At 50.1% G+C, this 16096-nt stretch overlaps 2 protein-coding genes across 11 annotated transcripts in view; one reads left to right on the top strand and one right to left on the bottom strand.

The window, feature by feature from the left end:
- Window positions 1–438: 438 nt before the first annotated feature.
- Window positions 439–16096, bottom strand: part of LOC138801468 (tripartite motif-containing protein 75-like) — a 34076-nt gene continuing 18418 nt past the window's right edge. Inside the window, exons 1-3 of one of the 7 annotated variants that reach the window (XM_069984330.1) lie at window positions 6395–6461; window positions 6181–6241; window positions 439–3196 (exon numbers count right to left, since the gene is read on the bottom strand). In XM_069984330.1, the coding sequence (XP_069840431.1) occupies window positions 1518–3110 (1593 nt within the window). In that variant the 5' untranslated portion in view covers window positions 3111–3196; window positions 6181–6241; window positions 6395–6461 and the 3' untranslated portion in view covers window positions 439–1517. The other 6 variants (XM_069984336.1, XM_069984329.1, XM_069984331.1 and 3 more) reach the window with 6 other exon arrangements.
- Window positions 6196–14224, top strand: LOC138801470 (tripartite motif-containing protein 75-like). Of its 4 annotated transcripts, none has more exons than XM_069984337.1 (2): window positions 6196–6502; window positions 12345–14224. In XM_069984337.1, exon 2 carries the CDS (start codon window positions 12374–12376, stop codon window positions 13940–13942), a length of 1569 nt encoding a protein of 522 aa, XP_069840438.1. In that variant the 5' UTR covers window positions 6196–6502; window positions 12345–12373; the 3' UTR covers window positions 13943–14224. The 4 variants fall into 4 exon arrangements, with proteins under 4 accessions (XP_069840438.1, XP_069840440.1, XP_069840441.1 ...); XM_069984339.1 differs by lacking the exon at window positions 6196–6502 and adding an exon at window positions 6507–6524; XM_069984340.1 differs by lacking the exon at window positions 6196–6502 and adding an exon at window positions 7046–7065.

The raw sequence follows: 16096 nt of genomic DNA, 5'->3' as shown, positions 1-16096 counted from the left end.
CCATGAGCACTCAGGTGAGTATACTGCACACTTCTGGGGGTGGGGGGGACACGGGGAAAGGGGCCATTTACTTACATAACACACATTACAAAGTTGTATAACTTTGTAATGTGTGTTATTTAGTGAATATTTTTTAAACGCTGCACTACCCCTTTAACACTAGTTTCCTGGCGAAAGCATTGATAAATTCCTCCCACTGTTATCTGCTGCTTATCATGCATTGACTTCACTGCAGAGTGTCGCTCTAAACCTGTACATTCATATTGCTATAGAAACAGCTATATGTTCTTGTTAACATTTTAATTATTATTTATGCTGCTTTATGGACATGTTTCATTTTAAAAACAATAAAAACAGCAATATACATATTAATGGCCAATAATTATTCACAACCAAATGCTTTATGAATTAAATAAACAAACAAACACACAAACACTGTTCAAGCTGACAATGTAAATGTTGAACATGGTTTATTAGTAAGAGCAGAATGTCATAAACTGTATGAATATTCACCATATTAAAACCCCAAACATATTATTATGGAACTGTATTATTTCCTTGAAAACTAGCGGGACATTCAAATACTTAGGAAAATGAGAAGAGACACCAGAAACTTTCCTTAGACCTGCTGACTACAACAGAAGAGCAAAGCTATTATAAGGATACATTTGTTGTAGGAATATCTGCAATTGTCAATGTACCTGAATGAGGCTTAAAGGACTTTACCTTCCTGTCATCGAAACAACCTCATTCATATGAATAGAACCAATTTTTGTTTTTAACATTTTCTGCAAAAAACTCGGTTGCATTTTTGCATCTGTATTACCACCGTAAGTCCTATTCAGTCATTGGATCCACAGTCTGGCAGGGACTTGTGGCCATAATGTGGACACAAAAATGAAGCTGTAATACGCCTGTGTAAAATTGGCATCAAATATACAGTATGTGATGCTTGCTTGGGATAGAACATTTTACAAACCCATATAAGTTATATAATCTCCAAAACAATTAGCAAACAAAATACAAACACTTTCTAGAGATATCGGTCATCTATACCCTATTGGTAACTAATCTAATCCACCTTATCAGTGAAATAAGAACTATTTTAGTACCAATACTAAATACTAATTAGTACTAATGAACCCCTAATCCTGAACACTTTAACCAAATGTTTTTGTATGCATCTTGCTTCATCCTATAGTTCTAATACTTATACAACTGCATCTACAGCTACAACTCTAAAGTATTTAATAAAGTGTATCTGTCATAAAATAAACTTTTGACATGTCACAGGCAAATGTCAAAAGTTTTAATCGGTTTAGTTCTCACTCCTGAGAACGAGCAGGAAGCAAGGCGTGATAGCAGACAGGGCGTGAAATGCACTACTAGACGCTTCTCCTGGCTCATTCTTCTTATAGGTGGGGATCTCAGCAACTAAGCAAAACTTTGACATGTCCCTGTGATGTGTAAAAAGTGTTTGTAATGACATCCAAGAATCCACTGCAACCACATCCTATTTACATGATTCTTTGGGGGTTGAGCTTAATCCAGCCATTAACTACATAAAAGGCAGGATAAATCGGCTCTGCAAACATGACGGTGAAGGTGTACAGGTGTTCAACTCGTGCACAGATCCTGTAGAAGGATAACAGCCCAGCCTCATAATCTAAAAATACTCCAATAGAACGCATGGTGGGCCTCTCAGATAAAATTCGCTTATAGCGTGAATTGTGACGCACTTCAATGTAGTCCTGGCTCAAGGTCAAGCACCACGACTTCTCACTGTATCCTAAATAGGCCTTTAGACCGCTTCTCTCTATGGTTGAATAGGCTACACCAATGGCTTTTACCCCAGTCTTGCTGGTATTCACTTCCCAAAAGTATTTTCCGGAAGAGAAAGATGACATACTAAGAACCTGACTGGGTTTAAATTGGTCTGGACTGGGTTCTCGGTTATTTTTTTTCTTTGAGTATAATGCAGTTTTGAGGTCAGGTGATAGTGCAAGATATTCACTGGCCGACGCTGCGTTTAGTAAAAAGGTAACACGATACCTTAAGCAGGCCAGCTTACGGGACAGGAAGAGTGGTAAGTCGTCCACAATGTCTTTTAACCTTTTCTGTGACACTAAGGAAATCAGTAACATGTCTATGTTTGCGGCTGGAGAAGCAGGCTTGTCATCTACACTGGGCTGTGCTGAAATTCTCTTGTCACAGATGGCACTGCATACACTGTCCTGTAATACAGCGAGTGGATCCGCTTTGCTGCAGACTGCCTGGACATGCTCCACATCCTCGGACAGCTTAGCTGCTCTTTGTTCTACAGATGAAATATCACATCGTATGCTCTTTGAGATCTGAGCAAATTGTCTTCTAACCTCATTCATCACAATGACGTTGGTGTCTACAATGCTTTTGGAGAGTGTATCGTAAATGGCGTCTATGGTTTTTCTAACGCTTCCAAAATTTTCCTTCTTTTGTTTGAGAATGTTGTGCAAAACATTTTTTCTTTGCTTCAGAACCTCCTGCTCTGATTTTAGGTTTTCAATTACCTTTTTTAACTTCTCCTTTTTGCGCAGAGAGGCTTTTTCTAGGACCTCAACTGGGTGCCCTTGGTGTTCTCCAGCCAGGCAACAGGAGGCACAGATGCATGACTTGTCACTTTTGCAGAAATACTTGAAGACTTCATTGTGGATTTGGCATTTCCTGTTCTGTGGTGATGTTGTGGGTTCAACTAGAACATGTTCTTTGCTTTTGCTGTGGACATCCAGGTGCTGCCTACAGAAAGAAGCTTCACAATGCAGACATGTGCTGACAGCAGGGCTAGGAGCCTGGATGCAATAGGTGCAGGTCAGCCCAATGAAGCTATGAGAGCTCTGCATAGATTTATAATACTCTGCTATATTCCCCAGTTTAAAGTTGACTCGCTGTAGATCTTCAGGTGTGCACACTCTCCGGCATTCAGGACATGATCCATTGTCTGTCTGCTCCTCTGCCAGCTGCTGAATGCATCTCCTGCAGAAGTTATGTCCACAGTCTAACATGACGGGGCAGGTGTACAGATCCAAACAGATGGAGCACTTCAGCTCATATTGTAGTGATATGGTAGCCATTACTGCACGCTCCAAACTCCCCCTTCAGTTGTTTCTAATGAGGCTTTAGGGGGAAGTGCCTTGTCACAATGTAGAGATTACCGTATCTGTTCCAATGAGAAATGATCAATGAGACATAAGTTCAATATAAGAAATATAAGAGAAGCTCTTACATAAGATCCTAGGGCATGGATGGGGAAACCATTGTGGAAAAACTAAAAAACCCATCAAGGCAAAGCTTTGGCAGTCCAGGCATGATGGGAACTGCAATTTTGAAACAGCTTAAAGGAGAAGTCCGGCCAAAATTTATTTTTTATATGTTATTACTTATGGAAAGTTATACAATTTTCTAATGTACATTAATTATGGGAAATGCTCATATACTGCTATTTCCCTTAATTTAGTGTATCAGGAAGTGTTAGAATTCTCTCAGAACCAGTGACGTCACGACGAATGGTGTAATTCCTATGGAGTGTCCAGCAGGGGGCGCTCTATATATAGAAGTCAATGAGTACCATTGACTTCTATATATAGTGCGCCCCTGCTGGACACTCCATTGGAATTACAAAGGATGTGTATATGTAATGTAATGTTATGCACTGTACTTTGCGATTGAATACATTTATGGGATACTTTGGGGAGCAAGTGTCCTTGCTCCCCAAAGTATCCCATAAATGTATTCAATAAATACATTTGCTGGGCACCGAGCAGGGAGGGAGAGAGGTGCCATCTACCTCCCTCCTCCTTGCTCGGTGCTGGGAACATATACAAAGTACTACTCCCCCATTATCTGCAGAATGGGGGAGTAGTACCTGTGCTATCTATCGCCGCCGCTCACACTAGTGCCGCCCCCGCTCACAGAAGTGCCCCCTCCTCCTGCTCCCGGCTTGAAACACTATGGTCGCGCTGACCCCAGTCAGCGGCGCGGGCGGCGGGGAGTCAGCGCAACCATAGTGTTTCAAGCCGGGAGGAGGAGGGGGAGCGGAGGAGGAGGGGGCACTTCTGTGAGCGGCAGCGGTGGAGCGGCGGCGATAGATAGCACAGTTACTACTCCCCCATTATCTGCAGATAATGGGGGAGTAGTACTTTGTATATCTTCCTAGCACTGAGCAAGGAGGGGGGAGGTAGATGGCACCTCTCTCACTCCCTGCTCGGTGCCCTGCAAATGTATTTATTGAATACATTTATGGGATACTTTGGGGAGCAAGGACACTTGCTCCCCAAATTATTCCATAAATGTATTCAATCGCAAAGTACAGTGCATAACATTACATTACATACACATCCATTGTAATTCCAATGGAGTGTCCAGCAGGGGCGCACTATATATAGAAGTCAATGGTACTCATTGACTTCTATATATAGTGCGCCCCCTGCTGGACACTCCATAGGAATTCCACTATTCGTTGTGACGTCACTGGTTCTGAGAGAATTCTAACACTTCCTGATACACTAAATTAAGGGAAATAGCAGTATATGAGCATTTCCCATAATTAATGTACATTAGAAAATTGTATAACTTTCCATCAGTTATATTCTCATCAATAACATAAAAAATAAATTTTGGCCGGACTTCTCCTTAAGGGAGGAAGGTTCCCCATCCCTGTCCTAGGGTATAGCCAAACACGGCATTTACAGTAGCAGCAGGGGGGCATTATTACTATTTGGGGGAACAGCAGATAAAAAAAACTCTGTCACTGAAAAAGTGTAAGCAAGTATAATGAATTATAGGGCTACAGTGTATATTATAATGAATTATAGGGCTACAGTGTATATTATAATGAATTATAGGGCTACACTGCATATTATAATGAATTATAGGGCTACAGTGTATATTATAATGAATTACACAAGTCCCAGTGTATATTATAATGAATTACAGAGGTCCCAGTGTATATTATAATGAATTACAGGGGGTACAGTGTATAATATAATGAATTACAGGGGGCCCAGTATATATGATTAATTTCAGGGGGTACAGTATATATTATAATGAATTACAGGAAGTACAGTGTATATTATAATGAATTACAGGAAGTACAGTGTATATTATAATGAATTACAGGAAGTACAGTGTGTATTATAATGAATTATAGGGGTACAGTGTATATTATAATGGATTACATGAAGTACTGTGTATATTATAATGAATTACAGGAAGTACAGTGTATATTATAATGAATTACAGGGGGTACAGTGTATATTATAATGAATTATAGGGGTACAGTGTATATTATAATGAATTACAGGAAGTACAGTGTGTATTATAATGAATTATAGGGGTACAGTGTATATTATAATGGATTACAGGGGGTACAGTGTCAAATAGGCGTTCCCAAGCCCCATAACTGCTAAGGGCTGAACTCGCTTCCCCTCCCATCCCTGACCCTACTTAGGACTGCTGCCAGCTGTTCAACCAGGCTCAGGTGTGGTGCACTTCAGAACAAAGGCGCTTTTGCAGTTGATAGATTCACTTTATGGTCATAGAAGAATAAAAAAACAAAAACAAAAACATTTTAATAAGTCATACAGACACATAAAAAGTTTTAATCAGTCAGGGTCTGGGTGCTGGAACCTCCACAGATGATTAGAGCCAGCAGGGAGAATCTGTCAGGTAAGCTCTTCTCCCTGATGTCCCTGAATGTTGGACTTTATAAAATGAGGCGAGGAGGGAAGCACTTGGACAAATGCTTCTCCCTGATCCTCTTACTGTTTCACATACATGAGGGGAGGTTATAGGTGAAGACTCCTGCAGTCCCACACTAACCTGTGCCTGAGGGAGACCCCCACCATCACTCTGTATTACTTTTTGCGATAACCTTTGTTCTCCTGAGGTAAATGCTACCATGTTTGTTGTCACATGAGGGGCAGCCATGGCACTGAGGGATACCTAGAAATCTCACATTTTTGTCCATTTCCTAAGAAAAATATCAGTCCTGTCATCTCCTGTTCTGTAGTACACAGTAATGTAAGCAGCACCCCGACCCCTCAGTTCTGTCAGTGACCGAAGGATATCCTATGTGGTAGACGAGAGAGCCCCACAGCACACGGCAGCCATGACAGGACGGACATGACACACGGTATGAGGTACCTGTCTGAGGACACTGTGACAGTTATGGCGCCAAAAACACCTGATGACGACCCAGACGTTACTGAAACAGACAATACCGCCTCCTGGTTAGTATATGGAATAAGACTGGCTCTGATTGGCAGAAAAGATAACGGGTTTACAGAAACAGCCAATCAGATTAAACACAAGCGAAGAGACCCTGCGGGAGACAAGGAAACCAGGGGTTCTGACTCACCAATCAGTGACTTGGGAGAGAAGATCGGATTGGGCGATTGGCTGCCGGAGATTGTGTGAGGCTCTTCAACGGCGGGCTCAGCGCGGGGGCTTTCTGGAAGTCGGTGAAGTACGTAGAGGGCGTGGCTGCGGTACATGGACTGTGTGAGGGGAGGCTGCGGTACATGTGAGGGGAGGCTGCGGTACATGGACGGGCTGTGTGAGGGGAGGCTGCTGTACATGGGCTGTGTGAGGGGAGGCTGCGGTACATGGACGGGCTGTGTGAGGGGAGGCTGCGGTACATGTGAGGGGAGGCTGCGGTACATGGACGGGCTGTGTGAGGGGAGGCTGCGGTACATGTGAGGGGAGGCTGCGGTACATGGACGGGCTGTGTGAGGGGAGGCTGCGGTACATGTGAGGGGAGGCTGCGGTACATGGACGGGCTGTGTGAGGGGAGGCTGCGGTACATGTGAGGGGAGGCTGCGGTACATGGACGGGCTGTGTGAGGGGAGGCTGCGGTACATGTGAGGGGAGGCTGCGGTACATGTGAGGGGAGGCTGCGGTACATGGACGGGCTGTGTGAGGGGAGGCTGCGGTACATGGACGGGCTGTGTGAGTAGAAGGCTGCGGTACATGGGCTGTGTGTGGGGAGGCTGCGGTACATGGACTGTGTGAGGGGAGGCTGCGGTACATGTGAGGGGAGGCTGCGGTACATGGACGGGCTGTGTGAGGGGAGGCTGCTGTACATGGACGGGCTGTGTGAGGGGAGGCTGCGGTACATGGACGGGCTGTGTGAGGGGAGGCTGCGGTACATGTGAGGGGAGGCTGCTGTACATGGGCTGTGTGAGGGGAGGCTGCGGTACATGGGCTGTGTGAGGGGAGGCTGCGGTACATGGACGGGCTGTGTGAGGGGAGGCTGCGGTACATGGGCTGTGTGAGGGGAGGCTGCGGTACACGGGCTGTGTGAGGGGAGGCTGCGGTACACGGGCTGTGTGAGGGGAGGCTGCGGTACATGGGCTGTGTGAGGGGAGGCTGCGGTACACGGGCTGTGTGAGGGGAGGCTGCGGTACATGGGCTGTGTGAGGGGAGGCTGCGGTACATGGGCTGTGTGAGGGGAGGCTGCGGTACACGGGCTGTGTGAGGGGAGGCTGCGGTACATGGGCTGTGTGAGGGGAGGCTGTGGTACATGGGCTGTGTGAGGGGAGGCTGCGGTACATGTGAGGGGAGGCTGCGGTACATGGACGGGCTGTGTGAGGGGAGGCTGCGGTACATGAACGGGCTGTGTGAGGGGAGGCTGCGGTACATGGGCTGTGTGAGGGGAGGCTGCGGTACATGGACTGTGTGAGGGGAGGCTGTGGTACATGGGCTGTGTGAGGGGAGGCTGCGGTACATGGGCTGTGTGAGGGGAGGCTGCGGTACATGGACGGGCTGTGTGAGGGGAGGCTGCGGTACATGGACGGGCTGTGTGAGGGGAGGCTGCGGTACATGGGCTGTGTGAGGGGAGGCTGCGGTACATGGACGGGCTGTGTGAGGGGAGGCTGCGGTACATGGACGGGCTGTGTGAGGGGAGGCTGCGGTACATGGACGGGCTGTGTGAGGGGAGGCTGTGGTACATGGGCTGTGTGAGGGGAGGCTGCTGTACATGGACGGGCTGTGTGAGGGGAGGCTGCGGTACATGGACGGGCTGTGTGAGGGGAGGCTGCGGTACATGGACGGGCTGTGTGAGGGGAGGCTGCTGTACATGGACGGGCTGTGTGAGGGGAGGCTGCGGTACATGGACGGGCTGTGTGAGGGGAGGCTGCGGTACATGTGAGGGGAGGCTGCAGTACATGGGCTGTGTGAGGGGAGGCTGCGGTACATGGGCTGTGTGAGGGGAGGCTGCGGTACACGGGCTGTGTGAGGGGAGGCTGCGGTACATGGGCTGTGTGAGGGGAGGCTGCGGTACATGGGCTGTGTGAGGGGAGGCTGTGGTACATGGGCTGTGTGAGGGGAGGCTGCGGTACATGTGAGGGGAGGCTGTGGTACATGGGCTGTGTGAGGGGAGGCTGCGGTACATGTGAGGGGAGGCTGCGGTACATGGACGGGCTGTGTGAGGGGAGGCTGCTGTACATGGACGGGCTGTGTGAGGGGAGGCTGCGGTACATGGACGGGCTGTGTGAGGGGAGGCTGCGGTACATGTGAGGGGAGGCTGCTGTACATGGGCTGTGTGAGGGGAGGCTGCGGTACATGGGCTGTGTGAGGGGAGGCTGCGGTACATGGACGGGCTGTGTGAGGGGAGGCTGCGGTACATGGGCTGTGTGAGGGGAGGCTGCGGTACACGGGCTGTGTGAGGGGAGGCTGCGGTACACGGGCTGTGTGAGGGGAGGCTGCGGTACATGGGCTGTGTGAGGGGAGGCTGCGGTACACGGGCTGTGTGAGGGGAGGCTGCGGTACATGGGCTGTGTGAGGGGAGGCTGCGGTACATGGGCTGTGTGAGGGGAGGCTGCGGTACACGGGCTGTGTGAGGGGAGGCTGCGGTACATGGGCTGTGTGAGGGGAGGCTGTGGTACATGGGCTGTGTGAGGGGAGGCTGCGGTACATGTGAGGGGAGGCTGCGGTACATGGACGGGCTGTGTGAGGGGAGGCTGCGGTACATGAACGGGCTGTGTGAGGGGAGGCTGCGGTACATGGGCTGTGTGAGGGGAGGCTGCGGTACATGGACTGTGTGAGGGGAGGCTGTGGTACATGGGCTGTGTGAGGGGAGGCTGCGGTACATGGGCTGTGTGAGGGGAGGCTGCGGTACATGGACGGGCTGTGTGAGGGGAGGCTGCGGTACATGGACGGGCTGTGTGAGGGGAGGCTGCGGTACATGGGCTGTGTGAGGGGAGGCTGCGGTACATGGACGGGCTGTGTGAGGGGAGGCTGCGGTACATGGACGGGCTGTGTGAGGGGAGGCTGCGGTACATGGACGGGCTGTGTGAGGGGAGGCTGTGGTACATGGGCTGTGTGAGGGGAGGCTGCTGTACATGGACGGGCTGTGTGAGGGAGGCTGCGGTACATGGACGGGCTGTGTGAGGGGAGGCTGCGGTACATGGACGGGCTGTGTGAGGGGAGGCTGCTGTACATGGACGGGCTGTGTGAGGGGAGGCTGCGGTACATGGACGGGCTGTGTGAGGGGAGGCTGCGGTACATGTGAGGGGAGGCTGCAGTACATGGGCTGTGTGAGGGGAGGCTGCGGTACATGGGCTGTGTGAGGGGAGGCTGCGGTACACGGGCTGTGTGAGGGGAGGCTGCGGTACATGGGCTGTGTGAGGGGAGGCTGCGGTACATGGGCTGTGTGAGGGGAGGCTGTGGTACATGGGCTGTGTGAGGGGAGGCTGCGGTACATGTGAGGGGAGGCTGTGGTACATGGGCTGTGTGAGGGGAGGCTGCGGTACATGTGAGGGGAGGCTGCGGTACATGGACTGTGTGAGGGGAGGCTGCGGTACATGGGCTGTGTGAGGGGAGGCTGCGGTACATGGACGGGCTGTGTGAGGGGAGGCTGCGGTACATGAACGGGCTGTGTGAGGGGAGGCTGCGGTACATGGGCTGTGTGAGGGGAGGCTGCGGTACATGGACTGTGTGAGGGGAGGCTGTGGTACATGGGCTGTGTGAGGGGAGGCTGCGGTACATGGGCTGTGTGAGGGGAGGCTGCGGTACATGGACGGGCTGTGTGAGGGGAGGCTGCGGTACATGGACGGGCTGTGTGAGGGGAGGCTGCGGTACATGGACGGGCTGTGTGAGGGGAGGCTGTGGTTCATGGGCTGTGTGAGGGGAGGCTGCTGTACATGGACGGGCTGTGTGAGGGGAGGCTGGGGTACATGGACGGGCTGTGTGAGGGGAGGCTGCGGTACATGAACGGGCTGTGTGAGGGGAGGCTGTGGTACATGAACGGGCTGTGTGAGGGGAGGCTGCGGTACATGGACGGGCTGTGTGAGGGGAGGCTGCTGTACATGGACGGGCTGTGTGAGGGGAGGCTGCGGTACATGGGCTGTGTGAGGGGAGGCTGCGGTACACGGGCTGTGTGAGGGGAGGCTGCGGTACATGGGCTGTGTGAGGGGAGGCTGCGGTACATGGGCTGTGTGAGGGGAGGCTGTGGTACATGGGCTGTGTGAGGGGAGGCTGCGGTACATGTGAGGGGAGGCTGTGGTACATGGGCTGTGTGAGGGGAGGCTGCGGTACATGTGAGGGGAGGCTGCGGTACATGGACTGTGTGAGGGGAGGCTGCGGTACATGGGCTGTGTGAGGGGAGGCTGCGGTACATGGACGGGCTGTGTGAGGGGAGGCTGCGGTACATGAACGGGCTGTGTGAGGGGAGGCTGCGGTACATGGGCTGTGTGAGGGGAGGCTGCGGTACATGGACTGTGTGAGGGGAGGCTGTGGTACATGGGCTGTGTGAGGGGAGGCTGCGGTACATGGGCTGTGTGAGGGGAGGCTGCGGTACATGGACGGGCTGTGTGAGGGGAGGCTGCGGTACATGGACGGGCTGTGTGAGGGGAGGCTGCGGTACATGGACGGGCTGTGTGAGGGGAGGCTGTGGTTCATGGGCTGTGTGAGGGGAGGCTGCTGTACATGGACGGGCTGTGTGAGGGGAGGCTGGGGTACATGGACGGGCTGTGTGAGGGGAGGCTGCGGTACATGAACGGGCTGTGTGAGGGGAGGCTGTGGTACATGAACGGGCTGTGTGAGGGGAGGCTGCGGTACATGGACGGGCTGTGTGAGGGGAGGCTGCTGTACATGGACGGGCTGTGTGAGGGGAGGCTGCGGTACACGGGCTGTGTGAGGGGAGGCTGCAGTACATGGACGGGCTGTGTGAGGGGAGGCTGCTGTACATGGGCTGTGTGAGGGGAGGCTGCGGTACACGGGCTGTGTGAGGGGAGGCTGCGGTACATGGACGGGCTGTGTGAGGGGAGGCTGCTGTACATGGACGGGCTGTGTGAGGGGAGGCTGCTGTACATGGACGGGCTGTGTGAGGGGAGGCTGCGGTACATGGACGGGCTGTGTGAGGGAAGGCTGTGGTACATGTGAGGGGAGGCTGCTGTACATGGACGGGCTGTGTGAGGGGAGGCTGCGGTACATGTGAGGGGAGGCTGCTGTACATGGGCTGTGTGAGGGGAGGCTGCTGTACATGGGCTGTGTGAGGGGAGGCTGCTGTACATGTGAGGGGAGGCTGCGGTACATGGACGGGCTGTGTGAGGGGAGGCTGTGGTACATGTGAGGGGCTGTGTGTGGGGAGGCTGCGGTACATGGACGGGCTGTGTGAGGGGAGGCTGTGGTACATGTGAGGGGAGGCTGCGGTACATGGACGGGCTGTGTGAGGGGAGGCTGCTGTACATGTGAGGGGAGGCTGCGGTACATGGACGGGCTGTGTGAGGGGAGGCTGCTGTACATGTGAGGGGAGGCTGCTCATTTGATTTTCTCAAGAACGAAGTGCTGCTGGTTTATCTATACATCTTTCTCTTATCTCTTATCTATCTATCTCCTATCTATCTATCTCTCTCCTATCTATCTATCTATCTATTATCTATCTATCTATCTCCTATCTATCTATCTCCTATCTATCTATCTCTCTCCTATCTATCTATCTATCTATCTCTCTCCTATCTATCTATCTCCTATCTATCTATCTATCTATCTATCTCTCTCCTATCTATCTATCTCCTATCTATCTATCTATTTATCTATCTATCTATCTCCTATCTATCTATCTATCTCTCTCCTATCTATCTATCTATCTCCTATCTATCTATCTATCTATCTCTCTCCTATCTATCTATCTCCTATCTATCTATCTATTTATCTATCTATCTATCTATCTCCTATCTATCTATCTATCTATCTCCTATCTATCTATCTATCTATCTATCTCCTATCTATCTAATATCTACCCCCCCCCCTTTATATACAGGTATAGGTAACACCCAGAGTTTCTGTATTGTTTTTTTTTCCTGCAGGCATGTAGTGCTGCTGATCCTCATCCACCATGGCACACGTGTTTCTGAAGAAAGAGATCCTCTGTCCCCTCTGCTCGGTCATTTTCACTGACCCTGTGCTACTACACTGTGGACACACCTTCTGCAGCGACTGCATTAAGACTTACATCAGTAACCATGGCCAGAGCGGTGTATACTGCTGCCCAGAGTGCAAGCAAGCATCCAAAAGCAAGGCCCCGCTGACCATCAATATAGCACTGCAAAACATCGCTCATAGCTGGAAGTTAGTGGAGAATCGCTACCATCTGGGTGAAGCCTCGTGCACCTACTGTCTGGAGTACTTTAGCCCCGCTGTGAAAGTCTGCCTTCACTGCGAATCATCACTGTGTGAGAGTCACCTCCAGGTCCACAGCAAAACCTCCGAGCACTTGTTGACCAATGTTGCAAGCTCTGTGCGGAACAGGATTTGCAGCATACATGGGGAAATACTAAAGTTTTTCTGTACGGACGATAAGACTCTGATTTGCATGGCGTGCTTTCTAAGTGGCGATCACCACCGTCATGGGGTGGAGCTGCTGGAGGTCACTTCCCGCCATAAAAGAGAGCAGCTTCAGGAGATGGCGGGCCTCATACAGACTGAACTCCGCCATCTTAAAAAGAGGACAGCAGATCTGCGTGGGATAATAAAGGTGAGTGAAGAGCAGGCAGAAATGGTGAAAGACGGAGTCAAAACCTTATGCAGCACCCTCCTTACCCACATACGAAAAGTACTAAGAGATTTGGAGAGCGACATTAGTCAGCATGAACATGAAGTCTTTAGGGAACTGCTGTATGAAATTTCATCCATGGAGAAGGAGGAGAAACGCTTGTCCCAGAAAATGAAAAAGATTGTGGATATATGTAACCAGGACGATCCCCTGCTCATCCTGCACGACGAGACCCCCTATAAGAAGCAGAAGACAGAGCTCCAAGGCGTACGGCCCTTCCTACATGAAGGTTTCAACAAAATACTTGTGTCCCTGAAGATTAAGAGAAGTTTTGAAAAAGTTGTAAAGTTAGTTCAAACCTCACTGTCTGCTCAGTATCCCGACCTGAAGCACAATGCCAACATCCTGCTGGATGTCACCACGGCCAGCAGCTACCTGAGGGTGTCCTCCGACCTCCGAACCGTCACATATACCACCACTAAAAGCGAACATGGTGGCAAGCCGGGGCAATTCAAGACCAGCCATGTTCTCAGTGAGTCTTCCTTCTTGTCTGGAAAACACTATTGGGAAGTCAAAGGTGGCAAAAATGGCATCAAGAGCTTTGGAGTGGCTTATCCCTCCATGGAGAAGGACGGCCCAGAAGGCTTTATAGGATACAACAAGAAGTCCTGGGGTCTGACCTGGAGCAACGGATACATAGCAGCCTGTACCAACTCCAGGAGCTGGCAGATAGTGTCTGAGGGCTCCACCATATCCTCGGTCATAGTGTATTTAGATTATGACAAGGGGCAGCTATCCTTCTATAGGAGCCACCCCAGGGTGGAGCATTTGTATACATTTACCACCAATTTCACTGAGCCTGTCCATGCTATCTTTTATGTTGTCAACAGCTGGATCAAGATTATCCCTTAGCCTCGTAAAGAGATCAGTGGGGTCCAGTTGCTGGGATAACAGAGGTCTGTTGTTTCCCCAGGTGTACGGAATGGTGGCACACATGCTTCATTCACTGTCTATGGGATTTCCAAACATAATGGAGTTCACCACGTAACGGGGTACTTCTGCAGGGAAAAAATTCTTTCAAATCAACCTGTTTCAGAAAGATATATAGATTTGTCATTTACTTTTATTTAAAAATCTCCAGCCTTCAATTCCTTATGATCTGTTGTATGTCCTGCAGGAAGTGGTGTATTTTCTCCAGTCTGACACGGTGCTCTCTGCTGCCACCTCTGTTCATGTCAGGAACTGTCCAGAGCAGCAGCAAATCCCCATAGAAAACCTCCTGCTCTGGACAGTTCCTGACATGAACAGAGGTGGCAGCAGAGAGCGCTGTGTCAGACTGGAGAGAATACACCACTTCCTGCAGGACATACAGCAGCTGATAAGTATGGAAGACTTGAGATTTTTAAATAGAACTAAATTACAAATCTATATAACTTTCTAAAAGCAGTTGATTTGAAAGAAAAATGCTTCCACTGCAGAGTGATCTCCATTCTCATGAACAGTTCTGTTGATCAGCTGATCATCTTGTATCCAGGGGATAACCTAACTCCTGGCATAATCCCTGCAACAGTTTTCATTGGATATCTCCTAGTAAAAAGATCTTAAAGGGGTACTCCAACGACATCCACTCACCTCCCCGGTTCCAGCGGGACGTCTCAGGTCCGCTCAGCCAGTCAGTGACGGAGGCGGGATCCGTTTCAAGTCCGCTCGCTCAGATCCCGCCTCCGTCACTTACTGGCTGAGCGGACCTGAGACGTATTGTCTCGGGCCCGCGTCAGACACCAGGAAGCGGCCGGGAACCTGGGACCGGAGCGCCGCTGGAAACCGGGAGGTGAGTGGATGTCGTTTCCCTCAGCCACCTCCTCCCCGGTCCCAGGAAAAAAATGCCCCTCATTCCCCCCCCCCCCCTCCGCTGCACTGGAGTACCCCTTTAAGCATATTCACGGGCTATTTGGTACAATGTATCAGATCACAGCAGCTGCGCCTTGTGCATTGTGCCTGTTGGGGGCAGTAGCCCCTCTTACAAAGAGTTTTAACATTTTTAAAGTTTTGACATAATTTTCATCGTTTCCCCGACCTCAGTGTCCAGTTTTAGGCTAGGTTCACACACAGTATTTTTCCTCAGTATTTTGCAACCAAAACCAGGAGTGGATTTAAAACACAGAAGGGCTATGTTAACACACTGTAGAAATTGAAATGCCGTCACTTAATGTAGTGGCAAATAATTGCTGTTTTTTGCTGTTTTGTCCATTGTTTGCCCCTAAATTTCAACAGTGTGGGAACATCGCCTTTCTGTGTTTTCAATCCACTCCTGGTTTTTGTTGCAAAAGTACTGTGTGTGAACCTAGCCCTAGGGCCCTATTACACCAACAGATTTATCTGACAGATTTTTTGGGGGCCAAAACGAGGAATAGACTATAAACGGAGAACAGGTAATAAAGGAAAGACTGAGATTCCTCCTCTTTTCAAATCCATTCCTGGCTTTGTCAGATTATCTGTTGGTGTAATAGGGCCGTAAGAGTAAAGCATCATCCTTCATAGATAGATGTCCTATACACAGTCATAGATACTTGACTGAGCTGGAAGACTGTTTTTTTCTTCTCCAGTCACACCTAAAGCTTTAGTAAGAACAAGTCCCGGCACTCACCAAAGAATGCTTTATTGCAGGTTTTACATATACAATCTCAACATGAATGCATGCGATAACCTGCAATAAAGTATTTCTCTATCCTGCCACATGCACCATTGCATTATCCTGGAGTGCTGTCCAGTTCCCTATTTACACGTAAAGCAATAGTCTGAACTCTGCTGCGCAATAGAGAGCAGGCCATTGTGGGAACTCATGGAAAGGTTATAGAGTTCAGCTGTATGTGACAATGGGGCGGGGCTTACATAATGTCTGAGGAGACAAAAATGATTTTGGAGACAGCTTTGGAAGTGACTGGAGGAAGACAGACAGACATCTGTAAAATCAGAAACATGCAGAAAGTTACGTTTAGTGGGAATTATGTTACAAGCAGGAAACATGACCATGAAGTTCCCGGCTCTGTGTTGGTGCAGCTTTAG

Source organism: Dendropsophus ebraccatus, chromosome 9 (assembly GCF_027789765.1).
Source record: "Dendropsophus ebraccatus isolate aDenEbr1 chromosome 9, aDenEbr1.pat, whole genome shotgun sequence".
NCBI lineage: Eukaryota > Metazoa > Chordata > Amphibia > Anura > Hylidae > Dendropsophus > Dendropsophus ebraccatus.
The sequence above is the reverse complement of the archived record's forward strand: the minus strand, read 5'-3'. Positions and strand labels throughout refer to the sequence as shown.